Genomic DNA, 18,233 nt, shown 5'->3' on the forward strand with positions numbered 1-18,233 from the left:
TATAGAATAAGAAACAGAACATATTGCAACAAATCAGCAACAGAAACCCTAATATCAGTTGCTATTTAAGCATAGCATATTTATTTGTAGTCTTTAAATGCAGTTAGCATGCAGTGAAATATTATTATTCAGTAGAAATTCATAGGGAAAATGTCCGACTCTAACTTCGACTCCGACTCCCTCATATCTATATATACATATACGCATGGGTTTACAGGTTACTGTTTTAATATAAAAGAAGTAATAGATGCTACAGGGAAAAATTTGATGGTATGGCAAAATATATATATTAATTAGCATTTATTATGAAATGGAAAATCTGGCATTAGTTTTTTCTAAGAAACAGTATAGCTTTGGCAAGATCTTCTGATCTTTTCTGTTGGAGGGCCATAGATATGATTTGATAAACTTCAGAGCTGAGAAGAGTCTTTCCACTCTATTACTGACGTACTGTTTACTATTACTGTTCCACACTATTACTGACTTCTTTTAACTTTTATGGATAGATTTTTATAAATTCTAAAAGAGGTGTCTTGTAAGCGCAATCGTATTTCTCTATTTCTTCAAAGGACGTGTAGAAATCTTGTTTGTATTTTTTCATTTTTATATCTAAAGGCTCTTGATTCTTTATTTTCATTCTCTTTGCCTTAACCTTTTCAATATTATCCAAAAATATTTCTCAAAATCTAATTCATCACTAGAAGAGGATAATAGAGACTCAATTGCAATATCTGCAGTTTGACTGTCCTCATTCGAATTCTTCAATTGTTCTGAGAATAATTTCATTCTTAATGAAAGTTCATAGATGGCTTTCTTTGCCTTTTTAATTTGTTCGTCATCCAAGAAAATTTAGTGTTTTGGATCTACATATATTGAACCGAGCAAAATCTCATTATCTAGGAAGCTAGTTTCTCTTTTCTTCATTGAAGAAAATGACAAACTTCTTCTGCAATAAACCCCTCCATTTCAGAAAGAGCAAACATCACCTTCTTCCATTCTCGCCTTCTGTCAATTCTACAGATTGTAGCTTTTTTGTGGCTACATATGGTGTAGAAAGAAGAGTTTCCAATTCTGCAAGGTTATTCCACAGTCTTTCTGTTAATGAAACATTAGGGTTATCTACATCTTCTAAAAAAAGTTCTTAATTCTAACAACCTCTTAGTTGTACATATAGTTGTAACTTCTTATAGTCTGTACATATTTGATGATATCAAATATGTACTTCTTTATCGCGTTGCTTGATCAATAATTGCTCCTTTTCCTGCTCGCTTCCTAAGAATGGCATCAATTTTAGGAGTTCCTGCTGCTATTTGAATGAATAATGAATCAATTTAATCATTAATGGCAAATATCACATCCGTCCTGCTTCCTTATATTTATTTATTAATATGTCAGTAAAATAGAAATTAACTATTTTTTAATGTATATGATCCATAAATAAAAATAATAACTCAGCTTATCATTAATTTTTTTTCCAGTTCACTTTAATTTTATTTCAAATTAAAACTCTCCAACAAAAACTGGAGTCTTGAGTCGACCTGTTCTTAGCGATTCCAGCTCTTTTTAGTGATTTTTAGCGATTCCCACTTTTAGCGACTCCTTTTAGCCCAAATTCTGCCCAACTCTGATTGCGACTCCACAGCCCTTAAAAAATCTAAAATATCATGTACATGCTGCGTAGGTAAATTAATCACTTGTGACATAATTACAAAAACTAGAATTAAATAATGTTATAGTTTTTAAAGTACATGGCGGTTCGAAAGTTGCACACATTAGAAAAAATTATGGAAATTTCAGAGTGGATATTAGTGGCAATTATGGAAATCCAAAATGAATATTAGTGGCAAATTGTTTCAATGGGGATAACGTCAGTACTGTTACAAGTAACAGATCACTTGAAATATCAGTTACTGTTAGCTTTTAAAGCTACTTGTTTGTTTTAAGATGGAGATAAGTTTCTCTCAATGAAACAATTTCCCATTAATATCCATTTTAGATTTTTCACAATTTTTGATAGATTTATGTGTACAAATTTTGGATTCTCTTTACTTTTAAAAGCTATAATGTTACTTAAATGTACTGTTTAGAGTCTAACATTTCTGGAAAAGTGTTTGTTAAATGGAAAAGTATTATTTTTATAAACTTTGTAGTGGAGTATGAGTAATCATAATTTTAAATTTTATGGGAAGAAATATAGCCTAGAACTAATCTAAATTCACATAGCTCAGAATAGATAATAATCACAAACGTTTTTTACATTTATAAAGGAAAAGATCCTATATTTTTTTTCTCATTTTAAAGTAATTTTTATGCTTAAATTGTTGACAAAACAGTATTAATGCAATTTAAATTTTATCGGGGAATGGGTATAAAATAATTTGGTACTCTTCTGTTATCGGGACCAAATTCAGAAATGTATGTATGTATGTACTCATGTAAACATGTATATGTGTGTATACATGTAGCACACACATATGCACATATACATTTGCATATATACATGCATGCATTTCTGAATCCTGTCCCGATAACAGAAGAGCACCATAAATTTGTAAAAAGTTGTTTTTATATGTGAATAAGTATTTTTTAAAAGTAAAGGAAAATGCGAATAAAAATTTATTGATTAAATTATGTGCTGAATTGCATGAATTGCTGTCTGGATTATTTAAATAATTCTTGCTTTTATTACAGGATCAGTTTGATTGCATTGACTTATCTGATAATGATGTTAGGAAATTAGATGGGTTTCCTCAGCTGAAACGTTTAAAAACGCTTTTGGTGAATAACAACAGAGTGTGGTAAGTATTCCATTCTTTTTTAAAGTGTCATAATTAATATTCTTGAAAAAATAGTTAATAACTTAGATGAAATATGCATAATGAATGTATCCAAATATAATAATTTTTTTGATAATACTATATTTAATTCTGGGTTTAATGGTTGCAGTTAGATAACCAAAGTTTCATTTTAATACTAACAAAGTATCAGATTTAGTTTTGCTGATTTTTATATTGTTACATTATGCCTTTTTCAGTGCCCTTAGATACTTGTCGTTTTTACTGGTGATTACAGTGACCACAGCTAGTGATTTTCATAAAATCTAGCATTCTAGTGCATTTATTGTCAGATCAAATGCTCTTTCCTTCTTCATAAAAATAACTTAAGAAAGTTAGTGATTTTATGTCTCACTTTGAGTGCAGAATATGGTATTTAACAAACAAAATCAGTTTTATTTTTAATATCTTAATCAGTTTTATACTAATGCACATTTTAATGTTTTAACATTCACCCTATCATCCTATAATAAATACAAATTTAGATTGCTATTTTTATTTGAAAATTGCCTGTATCTTATTATTTTATTGGCCCACCAGCGGCCGAGCGGTAAAAGTCGCTGAACATTGGTAATTTGGTCTGAAGTTCGAATCCTGCCAAGGAGCTGGCTGCATGGGCATTTACATGGTTCTCCCCATGTGTAACGAGTATGTGAGCCAATTTCCCTTAGAAAGTCCTCCATGAAGCATCCCTTCCCTTAGGCAGATAGTCATCAAGGTTTTGCCGTAATCTCGGAAAGCAAACCTTATTATTTCACCAGCAAGGAAGGAAAATGAACATGAAACAATGTATGAAATCTTGAGCAACACCATTTTAAAATAAATCCAGCTAACAAATCCTAGTTTTTAGGTAGTATATTCAGGTAAAAATGCAAGATCTGTAGAATGGTGTTTAGAGGAAAGTGCAATTCTCGAAAAAGGCCTTAAAATATTTTAAGGTAAAATACTATTGATGAATTCTAAGCTATTTTTCAAAAGAATAAATTTAAAAGACCCTCTACTAATTTAGCCATATTAAATTCTGAAGTAAGAAAATCTAGCTATTTTTACATTATACTGCCATTTAAATTTTCAATATCTTATTGAAAAAAAAAAAAAAAATTAATAATAATAATAATCTTGATAGAGAATGGTATCTATTGAGGATTATAGAAGCATTGATATGAAGTCTAGAATTCATGACTTTTATTCTAAAATTTTTTAAAACAAAAAGTACTGTATGAGAGTAAATGTTTCCTAATGTAGCAGTATGAGTTAAAACTGAACAGTGTTTATCATCTTATTGTTTTAACCAATGTTTTCTTGAAATAGTTACATATTATCTCAACAGAAGAAAAATATGAAAACAGAGACTAAAATAATTAATTGTTCAAATTTAATAAGTAAATGCTGTTTACATACTGTTCATAAGTAGATATAAAAAGCCATACTATTCAGACTATTTTAAAGCAGTGCTAAAGAATAAGAAATCAATTACAAACTCCCTTGAAGAATAAAATTTTTTGACAAAGGAAATATAAATTATTCATCAGCTATATATTTTACATTTAAAAAAGCTCACTAAATTAGCAAAGTTTGCTAAATATAATGTAGAAATACTTCCAGGACTTGTAATATAAAATGTAATGTAAAAATATGTGTAGTAAGTGTGTTCAATGAATAAAGTAGCTATATATAAATTGCATATAAAATACCTAAAATATTTGTATGTAAATGGAAAAATTCAATAACTAAAATTGTAAGTTGTTTGACATATTTATTGGGCATAATTTAGTTTAGTATTTTTAGACCGAGTTAACATATGATAGTAAAATAGTACAGTACAAAGTCCAAGATCCAGATTTTCCAGGACTTCCCTAATTCCGGATCATTAGTTTAAATCTGGTAAGATGACATGCAGAATTCATAAAACAAAAGCTATGTAATATTGAAGCAATTTTATAAATTCAATAACTAAAATTGTAAGTTGTTTGACATATTTATTGGGCATAATTTAGTTTAGTATTTTTAGACTGAGTTAACATATGATAGTAAAATAGTACAGTACAAAGTCCAAGATCCAGATTTTCCAGGACTTCCCTAATTCTGGATCATCAGTTTAAATCTGATAAGATGACATGCAAAATTCATAAAACAAAAACTATGTAATATTGAAGCAATTTTATATCTCTTGGTTATTTTCATTTCACATGCCATTAGCTCTAAATTAATATATCTTAAAGTGTCATTATTTTCCCAGATTATCCATAAAATGGAAGTTTTTGTAGAACAACACTTTTAACAACTTTTTTGTCAACACTTTTACTTTGAAAAACATGCAAATTAAAATAGTCTGTGGACACGATTAACTTTGCATGTTCTATAAAGTGAACTTGTCTGTTAATATTAATAAGTCTAATTGCACAATTGTCCACATAGAATGAGTTTTTCAGCAGTTTTATTGTACAGTGGACTGCAGTTTTCTAAATGATGCATTTTAGAGGCATTTAACAAATAAGAACGAGAACAAACTCCAAATGCAACTCGACATTATCTATAAATTTCTTGCCCTTCATGAGCCCAGCAAAATCTCATTGTCTAGGAAGCTAGTTTCTTTTTTTTGTAACTAAATGAATCAGTTTAATCACTAATAGCAAATATCAGATCCATCCTCCTCCCTTATATTATTTATTAATAGGTCAGTAAAATAGAAAATAACTATTTATTAATGTATACAGTTCATAAATAAAAATAATAACTCAGCTTGTCATTAATTTTTTTCAATTCATTTTAATTTCATTTCAAATTTAAACTGTCCATGGAGTAGAGTCGACCTGTTTTTAGCGACTCCAGCTCCAACTCCTTTTACCCCAAAATCTGCCTGACTCCCAACTTCACAGCCCTGATAGAGACTTGTCTTCATGAATCCTCAGAAATAGGCTGCAGAAGGACAAACAATCCTTTGGTTCACCCAAAAATTTCTTTAGCTCAGTTTTTAGTAATTTAATTTTTTTTTTTTCTTTTGCTCTCTCTATTTTTATTTCTAGCTGCAGAAGCTTCTTGCAATAATTTTTCCAATTTACTGGAAATTTCTAAATACTTGTCTCTGTAGATTTCCGCTTCTTCAAAATCATCAGTGTACCTTCAGTTTTCAACAATTAATGACGGATAACCTTCAAGTCTCTGAAACTTATTCAGAGTTGCCAATTCTCCCGATTTTTGACCCTGCTCCTGCCAACCCAATTTGCAACATGTCTCCTGTGACGTTTTTGTATTTTTAAAATTTCTTACAATTTTTATGTAGCTTGGCTTAATATTTTGTTATATGCACCCAAAAAAATGATTTTTGGTGTCTTAAGGTGCTTGATTTTTCTCTACATTACATATAAAAAGAAAATCAGAGTGGGGTCATGTTGCATTAGCCACCGAGCACAAAGCAAGATCGACTTTGTTATTTCTTTTGTCTCACCACAGAGCTAAAGAACATTCACATTCTTTGGCTGAGTGCTGCAAGTTTCGCATGCTTTCAAAAAATACTTTAAGAAATTGCGATCTTAGTTATGTTTCCATAAAAAGATTAAAATACTCATGTACTTTTTAAAAATTGTGCACAGGTGATTTTCCTTCTATTGGTTCGTCAAGGAAATGTAATACATTTGCAATCTATGTGATTTGTTGTTCATATTTTTTCGATTGTGCACAGTGGAAGGACCAATATTCTTAAACATGTGGCATAAACATATAAACAGAAACATACAGAGGCTGTTCACACAATTTTTTAGACGATGTATATTGTATTTACGAAACTAAATTACATAAAATTCTTGTGTTTTAAATGTTCTATTTGACATCCCTTATTCTGAACTATCTTTCAACACCGCAATTTCCAGGATAATAATACCTTTTGAAGTGGCAGAAGAGGTATTCTATCCCATTCCTCCCGAACAGCTTTCCAGAGTCCTGTTAGGGTTTTCGGACAACGTTTGGATAATGCAGTTTTTAAAAGTTCGAAAGCACAAAAAATCCATAGGTGACACACCGTGAGATTTAGTAGGGATGTCAGTGAAGGGTATGGCCTGGCAGAAGAGGTATTCTATCCCATTCCTCCCGAACAGCTTTCCAGAGTCTTGTTAGGGTTTTGGGACAACGTTTGGATAATGCAGTTTTTAAAAGTCCAAAAGCACAAAAAATCCATAGGTGACACATCGGGAGATTTAGTAGGGATATCAGTCAAGGGTATGGCCTTGATACCAGTTTTTTGTTCCATTTCTTTTAGGAAATTTACAGTGGATTTTGATGTGCGACTGCTAGCTTTGTCCTGATGGAGTCTCACAGATTGATGGCACTGTGGGTAAAGTGATGGTATTTCATTCAGAAAAATTGGCGATAAAATATGTTCCTGATAGTATTTGGAGTTAATCTTGAAATTTTTTTCACTCTCTTTATTTTTAACTTGCCATTATAAAAAAACCCAGCAACAATCATGAATCCCTTAGATTCTTAACTTCCCCTAACTTTCTTTCGATTCTTTAAATTTTTTCTCCCCTTTTATGATAATAAATGGCTCGTTTTTTTGTTAAAATCATTTAAATATATCCATGCTTCATTTATTGTGATAATTGTTTTCCATTTTTCTTTGGATAAGTGTTTCTCATATAGAATTCTGCAGTGTGTCCTGCGTTGAGCGATATGCTTTGGAAGAAGACGATGCACATCACGTTTTTTTGCTTTCTTAAGATTGAAATCAACGTTTATCATTTTGTTTACAGTGGACACCGAGTATTTTAATGATTTTGCAACTGTCCTTTGACTAGGGGGATTTTCTTTTAACATTAAACAATGTGCCTTTGCAATAGTCGAAGATGTGTTTTTTCCTTGGATACTTGTTTGGAATTTTTGTCCCACTTGAGGTTCCAATTTGACGTTTTTTTCCTTTCTTGTTGATGATATTACCTATCGACGCTTTAGTTATCACAAAAACCATGACTCACATCGTTTTTGGATAACAGAGTATGCATATTTCTCTTCGGAAAGAGCGTAAATGTAGCCTTCAAACCACTGCTTTGTTAAATTCGCCATTTTGAATAAAAACAAAATTTTCAAGCCACAGACAATAATTTTGACTTTTAAAAACATAGTACAATTGCAATTACTTCTTTTGCAGGAAACAATTTTTTATTACCGCTTACCAAAATTGTCTAAAAAACGTGCGAACAGCCTCTGTATAAAAGCTCAAGGCCTGCGCTAATTAAATTGGAAAAAAGTGAAAAATAAATTTTTCTATGAAAACAACAGACCAAAATGTTTTAATGCGGAATGCCTATTCTTTTCCTTTTTACTGGAGCATCTGCTACTGAATGCTTTGGATCGTGATGCAGCTTTATTTAGAGAAATGTTTCCCAGATAGCGAAATCGCTAAGAAATGCTCAAATGCGAGGACAAAAACAGCTGCAATTGTTAGAGAAATGGATATGACAAGTAATTCTTTAGTTATTGATTGCATTAAAACATCTTTATTCTGCCTCTTTGTGGATGGAAGCAGTAATACTGATGCGAAACTGTATCCACTTGTAGGAGTGGTCTGTGGCAAGGTGAATTGAAATAACAAGTGAGTCTGAGCGGTGGTGATGTCACAGCCAGTTCATGCACGCTTGACTTGCAAATCTGATTGGTTCTTCAAATTTGCAAGTCTTGCACCTGCCAACTGTTGTGATATCGCTGGTGCTAGCTCGTATCTCAGGCAGAAAACTGGACCTAGTGACTGCTTGTATCTAAAAAAAATGGTCTGTTGGGCACTCGTATCTCAAGGTACCACTGTATAGTAATATTTTGGCAACATTCCTCAAGGGCTGAGATTTTTTAAAATTTCATTTGATGGAATATTGACACTTATTTAATTAGTAAAATTAATATACTCTAAATAAGCATGAAATAATTCTACATTTTGCATTTATTCATTATGTTGTAACTTATAGTGAAGTCATCTGCTCTGTGGCTTCCTATTTATTACATTCTTCAAGTTTGTACATGTTTGTTCCATGTTGTTACAAGTGTTGTTGTATAGCTATTGTTTTATGTGGTCTCCTGTTTTCCATGTGGGGGGGGAACCACGATTGCAAACTTATGTAATTTCATTAATTGTTTGTATAAGCTGTTTGTATAAGCTGTCACCTTCATATTTATTGATAATTTTAATGAATTATTTAATTTATTTATTTCAGTCGCATTGGAGATAACCTGCAGGAATGTCTACCTAATCTTGAAACACTGATTTTAACAAATAATCATATTCAAGAATTGGGTGATATTGATCCGCTAAATACTCTAAAATCCCTTACTTCACTAAGGTAAATATTCGTAGTTTTCATATTTTAAGATACAATTTTTTAATTAATATTTTAGTTTTTTAAGGGGGTGAAGTAAATGATTTAATACTATGTTGAGAGAAAATTTTTAATCTGAAAATGAATCTTCCGGGTTTTAATTTTTAGCCTTTACTAAAGAAAAGGTTTTTCCAGTAATAAATACAATTTATTGAATTAATGAAACTTAAATTTAGACAAATTCCATTCTATTATTTCTGATAATTTTCAGAGCATTTTTTATTGCATTTTATTTCATTTGGATTATATTTTTTATTACATTTTATTGATCTTATTAAGTTTTGCATGATCTGAGCTAACTTAATTTGTTGTAGACATTTGTCGATATTTACATCAAGAGTTAAGTAATATATAATCAATTAATATTTGTTAGCCTAAATGGACATTAGCACAGAAAGGCTATTTGTCTTGAAACGATATTTTTGTCGAATCACAGAATGTATGTATGTTTCTTGCACTTTGAAAAAAATAACGGTACCTAGAGTCTTCAAATTTTGAGTAACATAGTCCTCCACCCAAACATTCCCCACCTGGAAGCCCGATTTCGAAATTTCGAACTTGTTTTATTGTCTGTTTCATATTTTCTAAATCTTGAAAAGATAGATCGATAGAGGAATAAAAACAAATGATTTATATATAAACCAATAATTCATAATAATTTATAAGAAAACTTTCCATATACCATCTCCAAGGAACACCAATTCAATTTAAAACCAATAAAAAAAAAAATTTTTGGTCAGAATTAAAATTAGTATTTTAAAAACCGATTTCAATCTCCTTGTTTAAATCCTTGTTCTCCTTGTCTCCTTGTTTAAAAAAGGGCTGATAATGGCTTTGCTGCTTACTGCAGCCCAAACAATAACTTTAGGTGAATACACTGGTTTTGCTTCACTCAAATGGGGATTTTTGGATTCTCCAAATTACCAGTTTTATTTATTTATGAATGCATTCAGGTAGAAGTGTGTTTCATCTGTGAGCCAGATACAGCCAACATCAAAGCCTTCATTACCAATCATTGTGAGAATCTGATTTCCAGTCCTTTGTCAGTATTTTCCAAGTCAGTCCTTTGTCACACAGCTTGTATGAGTTTAGCCTGGTGACTCTGAATTTTGAATGAAAACATGTTTAGGCTATTTCTCGGTATTTTCTGCACAGCAGTATACTTTAAACCAGTCTCTGCTTCAATTTTTTGGGTGGATTTTCCTGGATTTTGTAGGCCCACCAGTGGCCGAGGGGTAAAATTGCTGAACACTGGTAGTTCGGTCTGAGGTTCGAATCCCGCAAACGGGCTGGTTGCATGGGCGTTTTCATGGTTTTCCCCATGTGTAACGTGTATACGAGCCAGTTTCCCTTAGAAGGTCCTCCACGAAGGCACCCCTCCCCTTAGACAGATGGCCCTAGTGTGTTTTGCCATAATTAAGTAAATCAAACCTTGGATTTTGCCGAATAACTCCAGAAACAATGGTGACGTTTTCAAGAGTAACTGCGATTTTCCTGTAACCAACATTCCTTACCAGATCATCGGCACGTTGCCTGTCCTTGAGAATTTAGCGAAGAGCTTCCGAAGGGATTTCAGATCAGGTCCTGTGGTATTCCAGTACCAGAAACACTCATTGTTCAATGGAATATGTGATTACAACTTCTTCTTTCATTCAGTACGCTAGCCTCCTTTCAAGGGTGGAACTGATCACTCTTACTTTGATACTTTGTGAATAGGCCAGCATCAGCAGGAACTCTATCCTGCTATTGCTGGCACCTCAGGTAACCCCGATTAGGGAAAGCCTTGCATGGGATGCAACAAATGTAATCCTCTCGTGAGGAATTGCATGTAAGGGAAGATGTGGCCCAAGCCAGTGATGGGAAATAAAGAAGTTGTTGGAGATCATCACTCTTCCGCCTTTCAGAGTGCTTTTTATATGCACTATATATTGCGATTACAGCACCATCTGTTAGCAGCTTTTGTAACTATAAATTTACTTGTTATACTTCTATAACATTCTTACAGCATTCGCAATAAATGTACTACTTTTTGTATTCATCAATTGATCATTATCTTTGAGATTTTTAATTTTGAAATTAGGAACACCCTTTACATTACTCAATTTATCTCCACAAATGCTGTGTACAGGAATTATTAATGTTATTTTCATACTATTTGTAAAAGTACTTCGATAAAGAAAAGCAGTGCTTCATTGTTCAGGGTTTTCTTAGCATAGAAGAGTAAGAAAATTAGAAAATGAAATTAGCCAAAGAACATAAAATTGAGTGTACAGAGGGTGTTCACACGTTTTTGTAACAAATTTGCAAAGATTTATATATAAACAATCCTTAGGATTTTTTTTTTTATATGTTCAGCGTGATAGCCCTTTTGTTGAACTATCGTATTATATCTTGGTTTCCAAGCTAAAATACCTTTTCTTAAAACATCAAGTTGATTTTATTCCACTCCTTCTTCACAATCTTCCAGAGTCCATCCAATGTTTTGGGATGCCGCTTATAAAGAGCTTGTTTTGTAATCTATAAGAGATACATCACAGGACTTGGGTAGATGCATTTAAAGGAAATAGCTTCAATTCCAGTTTCATTTCTTATTTTTTCAAAAAACAGAGCAGTAGATTTACAGGTATGGCTTGGAGCCTTATCCTGATGGAACTTAACACGGATTCTTTGGATAAAGTGATGGAATTTCTTCTTTAAAAGTAGGTTTTAAGAACTATTTCTGATAGTAACTCAAATTAATTTTGAAATTTTCTGCTACTTTCCTTATTTTAAGTTTTTCTGTTATAATCCAGTAATAAGCAGGAAACCTTTAGAGAAACTTTCCTTGTTTTCTTTGATCTAATATATTAAGTATTTTTGTCCTTTTGTTTGGTGGTAAATATATCTTTTTCTATTGCAGTCAGATAAGTATATCTGAGGCTCATCAATTGTAACTATATATTTCCATTTTTCACCTGCCAAATAATTTTCATACAGCAATCTGCATATATCTGCAACATGTTACGGTGTTAGGCGATGAGCATAATGTTTTTTTTTGTTTTGATTAGCTTTAAATCAGATTTTATAATTTTCTTCACAGTTCCTACAAATTACAGATATAGCAGGAGCTCTTTGGGGAGTTGAATTTTCCTTTAAAGCATGAGATGCTACTTTAGATTTAATAAGAGCTGTACGTATACCTTTGTTGGGTATGCATTTTTTTGCCTTTTCCCCAGTCAGATGTAAATTTGCACAGTTTTTTTTCCTTTTATATTTTTTATGTCACTTGCTTTATGTGTAGAAATATTAAAACTATGCATTTCACATTTAAAAAAAAATTGAATAAGAGTATTTCTTTTCGGTTACATTTTAAAGAAAATATTTTTAATGCTGCAGACCTTATTCCAGTTTGATGCCAGTCATGTTTGTGTTTTAAAATTAATATATACATTCATGGAGAAAATTAAAATCATTACAAAAATGTGTAAACACCCTTTGTATCTGATTAAATGCTTATACAGTCAAAAGTCGTTAATCCGGACTCGTCGGGACTTCGGCGATTTAGGATTATCGATTTTTCCGGATTATAGATCATCAGTTTAAATCAGGAAGATGGCATGCAAAAATTACAAAATTAAAAATATGAAACCGTAATTTATGAAATAAAGAACAATTATGATCTAAAGGGTATCAAAATTTACAAAAAGAAAAAGCTCAATATTTATTTGTTTACTTTATTAAACATTTCCTTCAGTGTAAGTTGCTTCGTTTCATGTGATAATACTTTCTCTTTAATTCTATTAAACAGACATAATTTCTTGTTTAGTTACAAAGTTCCGCTGTTCAAGTCCTATAATTGCTGTGTTGAGAATACTGACTAATTTGTCAATCGAAATGTTTTCGTTTTCAATAACCTCTGGGTCACTTTCTTCACTATCCGAAGCGAATTATAATGACTATAATGACTTGATTTAAATCATATCAAAGACAGAATGAAATACTACACTTAGTATGGAATTATAAACCAAATAAAATAAAAACATCTGCCCTGAAGATAAGGATAGTGCTGACAAATCAACTTCCAATCCGCAGCGTGAAATTGATAAACAGATTTCGGATCTCAAAACATACTTTCGCTTTGTAGATACAAATTACATATTAGTAAATATATATCGGAAATTCTATTTGACATAATCTTTCTAATCTATCATAATCTAATAATGACGTTTCTGCCCCTCCCCCCTCTGCCCCAGAGCAGCGTGAAATTGATAAACAGATTTCGGATTTCAAAACATACTTTCGCTTTGTAGTAAATATATATCGGAAATTCTATTTGACATAATCGAAAGTTCAAGCTTACTTTTATAAAATTGCTCTAACAGTCTGCAAAAAATAACAAGCCGGATCCAATTCGAAGATTAAGGAACAACGCAATCGGCAACATTAACTGAATTAGATAGCTTTAGCTTAGCGTATAACTCCGTTACAATTTAAACGCGCATGCGCACAAACATATTCGCAGCCGTAAGGGTCTTACGCGCTCTCGTAAACACCTGTGCGCATGCGTGAACGCGACGCATGCGCAGAAAGTTTGTAGCTTTGAGGTCCGGATTATAGATTATTCCGGATTATGGGTGTCCGAATTAACGACTTTTGACTGTATATTTTGAATCAAAATTGAATGACCAATAGTTCAATAATGTGAACAATGCATTATAAAGTGAATTAAGTTAATTTGTTAGTTTGAAGCTGCTTTAAAATGGTGTCATGAGAACCTTCTAGTTTCTCTCATAAAACACTTTCAGTTTTTGAGATTTCAAGATTTGCAACAGTCGTATGGAAAAAAATGAAGTACATAGTTGTAAACTCTTATGTTTTACTGGAAGATTGGATTGTCATAGATCCTCGAATCTACTGATTTTTAATTTTTAGCCTTTATTAAGCAGCAATTAAATTATGCAAATCTTATTTGCTTTGAATTTGAAAGTGAAGTTAATTAAATTTCACTGAGATATAAACTTACTCAAAGATTTGAAGCTTCAAATTTGATTAACCTTTTTTTATTTGTACTCGTCAAAAGAATGTTATATCTTGAAATAAGAATAATCGCTTTTTTGGGAGTACATTTATATGTATACTGTTTTTTTCACAATTCAAAATTAGTAAGTCTAAAAAAGAAGCAGACCAACTAGTGATAATCTACAGTTCATGATAAGTACTAAAGATGCTTTATAGATATTTCTTTCAAAAATTACAAACTTCATCAAAATTGAAACACCATGATGTGTTGTAGCTGAATGTTGTCTATTAGAGATAAATAAATTTATCATTATTAGCATACGAATGATCAATATTATCAATCAATATTAACATACAAATGTATGTATTTTTTGCATGTATCAAAGAAAAATTTAATAAATAAAAAAAATTGTCATTATTTATTATCCAATTTTGTCTCACTTGAAATGTTTTCACAATTTGTTTATTTTCAGGTTAAGTAAAAAAAAAAATACTTAATGGTTAATTCAGCATATTAAAATTATTTAAAATAAATGACAGCCTGTAAATTTAATATTGAATCACTAATATGTTTGAATTACAAAGTGTAATCAGTAGACATTTCTAGTATCAATATATAAACTTCAGATGCAAAATAAATTGGAATTATTATTTCTGCTTATGTATGTTTTGATAAATTTTTGGTAAATAAAGTTAGAAAAAGTTGTTTTGTTAAACAAGTTGAAAAGCCTGTACATTTAGTTAAAGAAGTTAAAATGCCTGTACATTTTGGGGACAGTGGAGGAATGAGTCCATCAACTGCTCTCAGACATGTTCTTTTTGGCTTGCATCCAGTTTGAGTACGAGACCATTAATCTAATACATTCTTCCTTTGTTCACATTATAATATGAAAATGCATTACATATCATCAAGATATTATGTACATTAAATGGACAGTTTTAAAAAAAGTACACTTGTTATTTTCCTGAATTTCAGCTACCCATTTTATTGAAATGCATTTTATATTATTCCATTGCAAACGTGTCATGTTGCCAACTCTCTCAGTTTTACCAGTGAATTTCTGGTTTTCATCATGTCTCCCAGTAGATCGCTGAATTTCCCAGCTTTCGAATTTTTATTTTTCATTATTTATTTCTTAATTTTTATCTTTAGTCAAAATTCTCTACCCCCACCTCTAATGATTTTCACCTTTAATGAGAGTTTTTCTTATTAAATTTTATCAATGTACGTTTCCAAGTTTATTGATGCGAATACTATGTGCATTAATTATTAATTCATTGCATTTAAAAGTACTCTGATGAACAAAAGTTTTTCTTCACTACTCGAGATTTTCTCAATATAAAAATATAATCAAATTAAAAAATGAATTTAGCCAAACAACATAAAATTTGGAATATTCAATTAAGGGCTAATATATTTTACATCAGAATTGATTGCAGATAGTTCAGTAACCTGAACTATGCATTATAAAGAGATTTAAAAACAGTTTGGAGTTCCATTGAAATGGTGTCTCCGTGCAGTATGGAAACTTCCCAATTTCTCTCAGATTGATTTTTAAGATTTCAAGGTTGGCAGCTATGATGTGTAATTGAAAGAAGAATGATATAGTCTAATATTAATGTTGTGGCCATCTGTTTAGAGATTGTGGTATTGCATGGAAACTTTATTAAGCTGTAAATATGTATAATGATGTTAGGTAGTTAGCTTAGCTAATATATTGTTACGAATTTGGTATTTAAAAAGCTAATGTTAGTTCAGTTATAAATTAAATGGTTTTATTTCTCGCGCAGTGCAGAGCGTGACGAATATTAAAAGAAAGCTAATCCGCAAATTCGCTACAATCAACAAGAGCAGTTTTCTAAACAACAAACTAAGCAACTACTGCGAACTGAGATATTTTCCTCCTTTTATAAGATTTTAAAATCACGCGCTGGAATTTTCTAGTACTTTCTCGAAATCAAAAAGAGATATTTATTTATTTAATGCACGCGCTCTTGTATTTTCAATTTTCCGGCTTAGCTTTCTTTTAATATTCGTCACACGCTGTACTGCGTGAGAAATAAAACCATTTAATTGATAATTGAACTAACATTAGCTTTTTAAATACGAAATTCGTAACACTGCTCCCTTCCCAAGGACTGCACGTCCCGGGCAGTACAAAAGAAAGCTAATCCGCGAATTCGCTACAATCAACAAGAGCAGTTTTCTAAACAACAACAAACTAAGCAACTACTACGAATTGAGATGTTTTCCTCCTTTTATAAGATTTTAAAATCACGCACTAGAATTTTCTAGTACTTTCTCAAAATCAAAAAGAGATATTTATTTATTTAATGCACGCGCTCTCGTATTTTCAATTTTCCGGGTTAGCTTTCTTTTAATATTCGTCACGCGCTGCACTGCGCGAGAAATAAAACCATTTAATTGATAATTGAACTAACATTAGCTTTTTAAATACGAAATTCGTAACACTATGTCCGATTTTAGCATAAAATTAAAAAAAAAATTTTTTTTAATAATATGGTATTTTTATAACCTAAAGAGAAAATCTGTTAAATATAATTTCAGCATTTTTTAATTTAATATCCTGGGAAGATCACAGGTTAAAGGAAAAATGAAGCAGAAAATGTAAATATGTATAAAAAAAAAAATTAGTACCAAAATGTTTATATCAGTTTTATTTGTGTGGATATTGTTAACATTTTTTAAATTTTAGTTTGACTTCAGGAAGCTAAACAAGAAGTTAAGTCACTTAATAAGAGTTAGCTGACTTTATCTTTCATTTATGAATTGACTTTTTTAATCAGTAATATTAAGTATGGCACAAAAGCTTTAATGGGTAATGGTATGTTTCTTGCCCAGCCTGAAACAAGATAATTCCTGTTTATTGCAACAAAAATGTACCAAAAAATTACGTTAATTTAAGCACTTTGATTTGCATTTAATTGTATATTTCTTTATTTTTTGGAGGTATCTATAGTTTTCAATTTTTTTCATAGAAGAAAAATTATTTCCTTTAATTTTTTTTTCAGTCTGATGAAAAATCCAGTTGCTTCTAAGAGACACTACAGATTGTATATTGTTCACAAGCTTCCCCAACTCAGACTATTAGATTTTCGTAAAATCAGATTGCGGGTAAGTATTAAGTATTCCAATTTATTATTAAACTGCAAAAATTATGAATTTATATCTTTGAATCTTAAATGTATGTTGCAGTTGGTATATTCATTTTATAATGATTGAAAATAATTTAGCATCTTATTGTATCATTAAATCAGAACAATTTTTTGTAACTTAATTAGGAAAGAGAAGAATCTGCAAAACTATTTAAAGGTAAAAAAGGAAAGCAGCTAGAAAAAGAGATAGGGAAGAGGAGCAAAACTTTTGTTCCTGGTGCCACTCTTCCTAGTACATCTAGCAAAGAAAAGACCAGTGGGCCAACAGTTGCTGATGTTGAAGCTGTTCGAGTATGTTTTTGCTTTTCTGTCCTATACTTTGATGCCATCATAAGAACATAGTTTTATTTAAAAGCAGGTTTTTTTTTTAATAGAATTGTGTATAAATAAAAATGGAATAATATGTAATTCTATAGTATGAAGCAGGTTGTAGCGATGGAGTAGTTTAGTAATCATGCCATTCTAATACTGAAATCAAAATGATTAAGAATAATGTAGGACAGTTTAGTCAAATCAGTATTAAAGTTAACATATAGAATAAAATTTGTGTGTCTGTCAAATATCTAAGATCTGTATGTGCCCAAGATTTGAAAATTTAAATAGATAATTGCTTTGTAAAATTTTAATACCGTAAAGAAATTAGACACTTTCAGTTTGGTTAAAACATGATGGTGTCAAATTTAAAATTAGACATAAAAAACAACCTTTATTTGGCATAGATTTTGAATTTTTCTGTTTATTTAAAACTTTTAAATTAAGTTTTATTCAAAATGTGTGTAAAACTAAGGTTGCAGTTTTTTTGGTAGAATTTTAAACACCAAATAAATTTGCTATAAACATAAATATTTTTAACCTTTATTCT

The 18,233-nt window shown here is 30.9% G+C and overlaps 1 protein-coding gene across 2 annotated transcripts in view; it reads left to right on the plus strand.

The window, feature by feature from the left end:
* LOC118185107 (U2 small nuclear ribonucleoprotein A'-like) overlaps window positions 1-18,233 on the plus strand; it is a 45,655-nt gene that overhangs the window by 20,048 nt on the left and 7,374 nt on the right. For both annotated transcript variants that reach the window (XM_035354910.2, XM_035354911.2), the window contains 4 exons: window positions 2,692-2,798; window positions 9,035-9,160; window positions 17,228-17,330; window positions 17,498-17,662. In XM_035354910.2, the coding sequence (XP_035210801.2) occupies window positions 2,692-2,798; window positions 9,035-9,160; window positions 17,228-17,330; window positions 17,498-17,662 (501 nt within the window). The remainder of the gene's footprint in view (window positions 1-2,691; window positions 2,799-9,034; window positions 9,161-17,227; window positions 17,331-17,497; window positions 17,663-18,233) is intronic.

Source organism: Stegodyphus dumicola, chromosome 5, assembly GCF_044657685.1.
Source record: "Stegodyphus dumicola isolate Sdum_Otavi_A_Nest chromosome 5, ASM4465768v1".
Lineage (NCBI taxonomy): Eukaryota > Metazoa > Arthropoda > Arachnida > Araneae > Eresidae > Stegodyphus > Stegodyphus dumicola.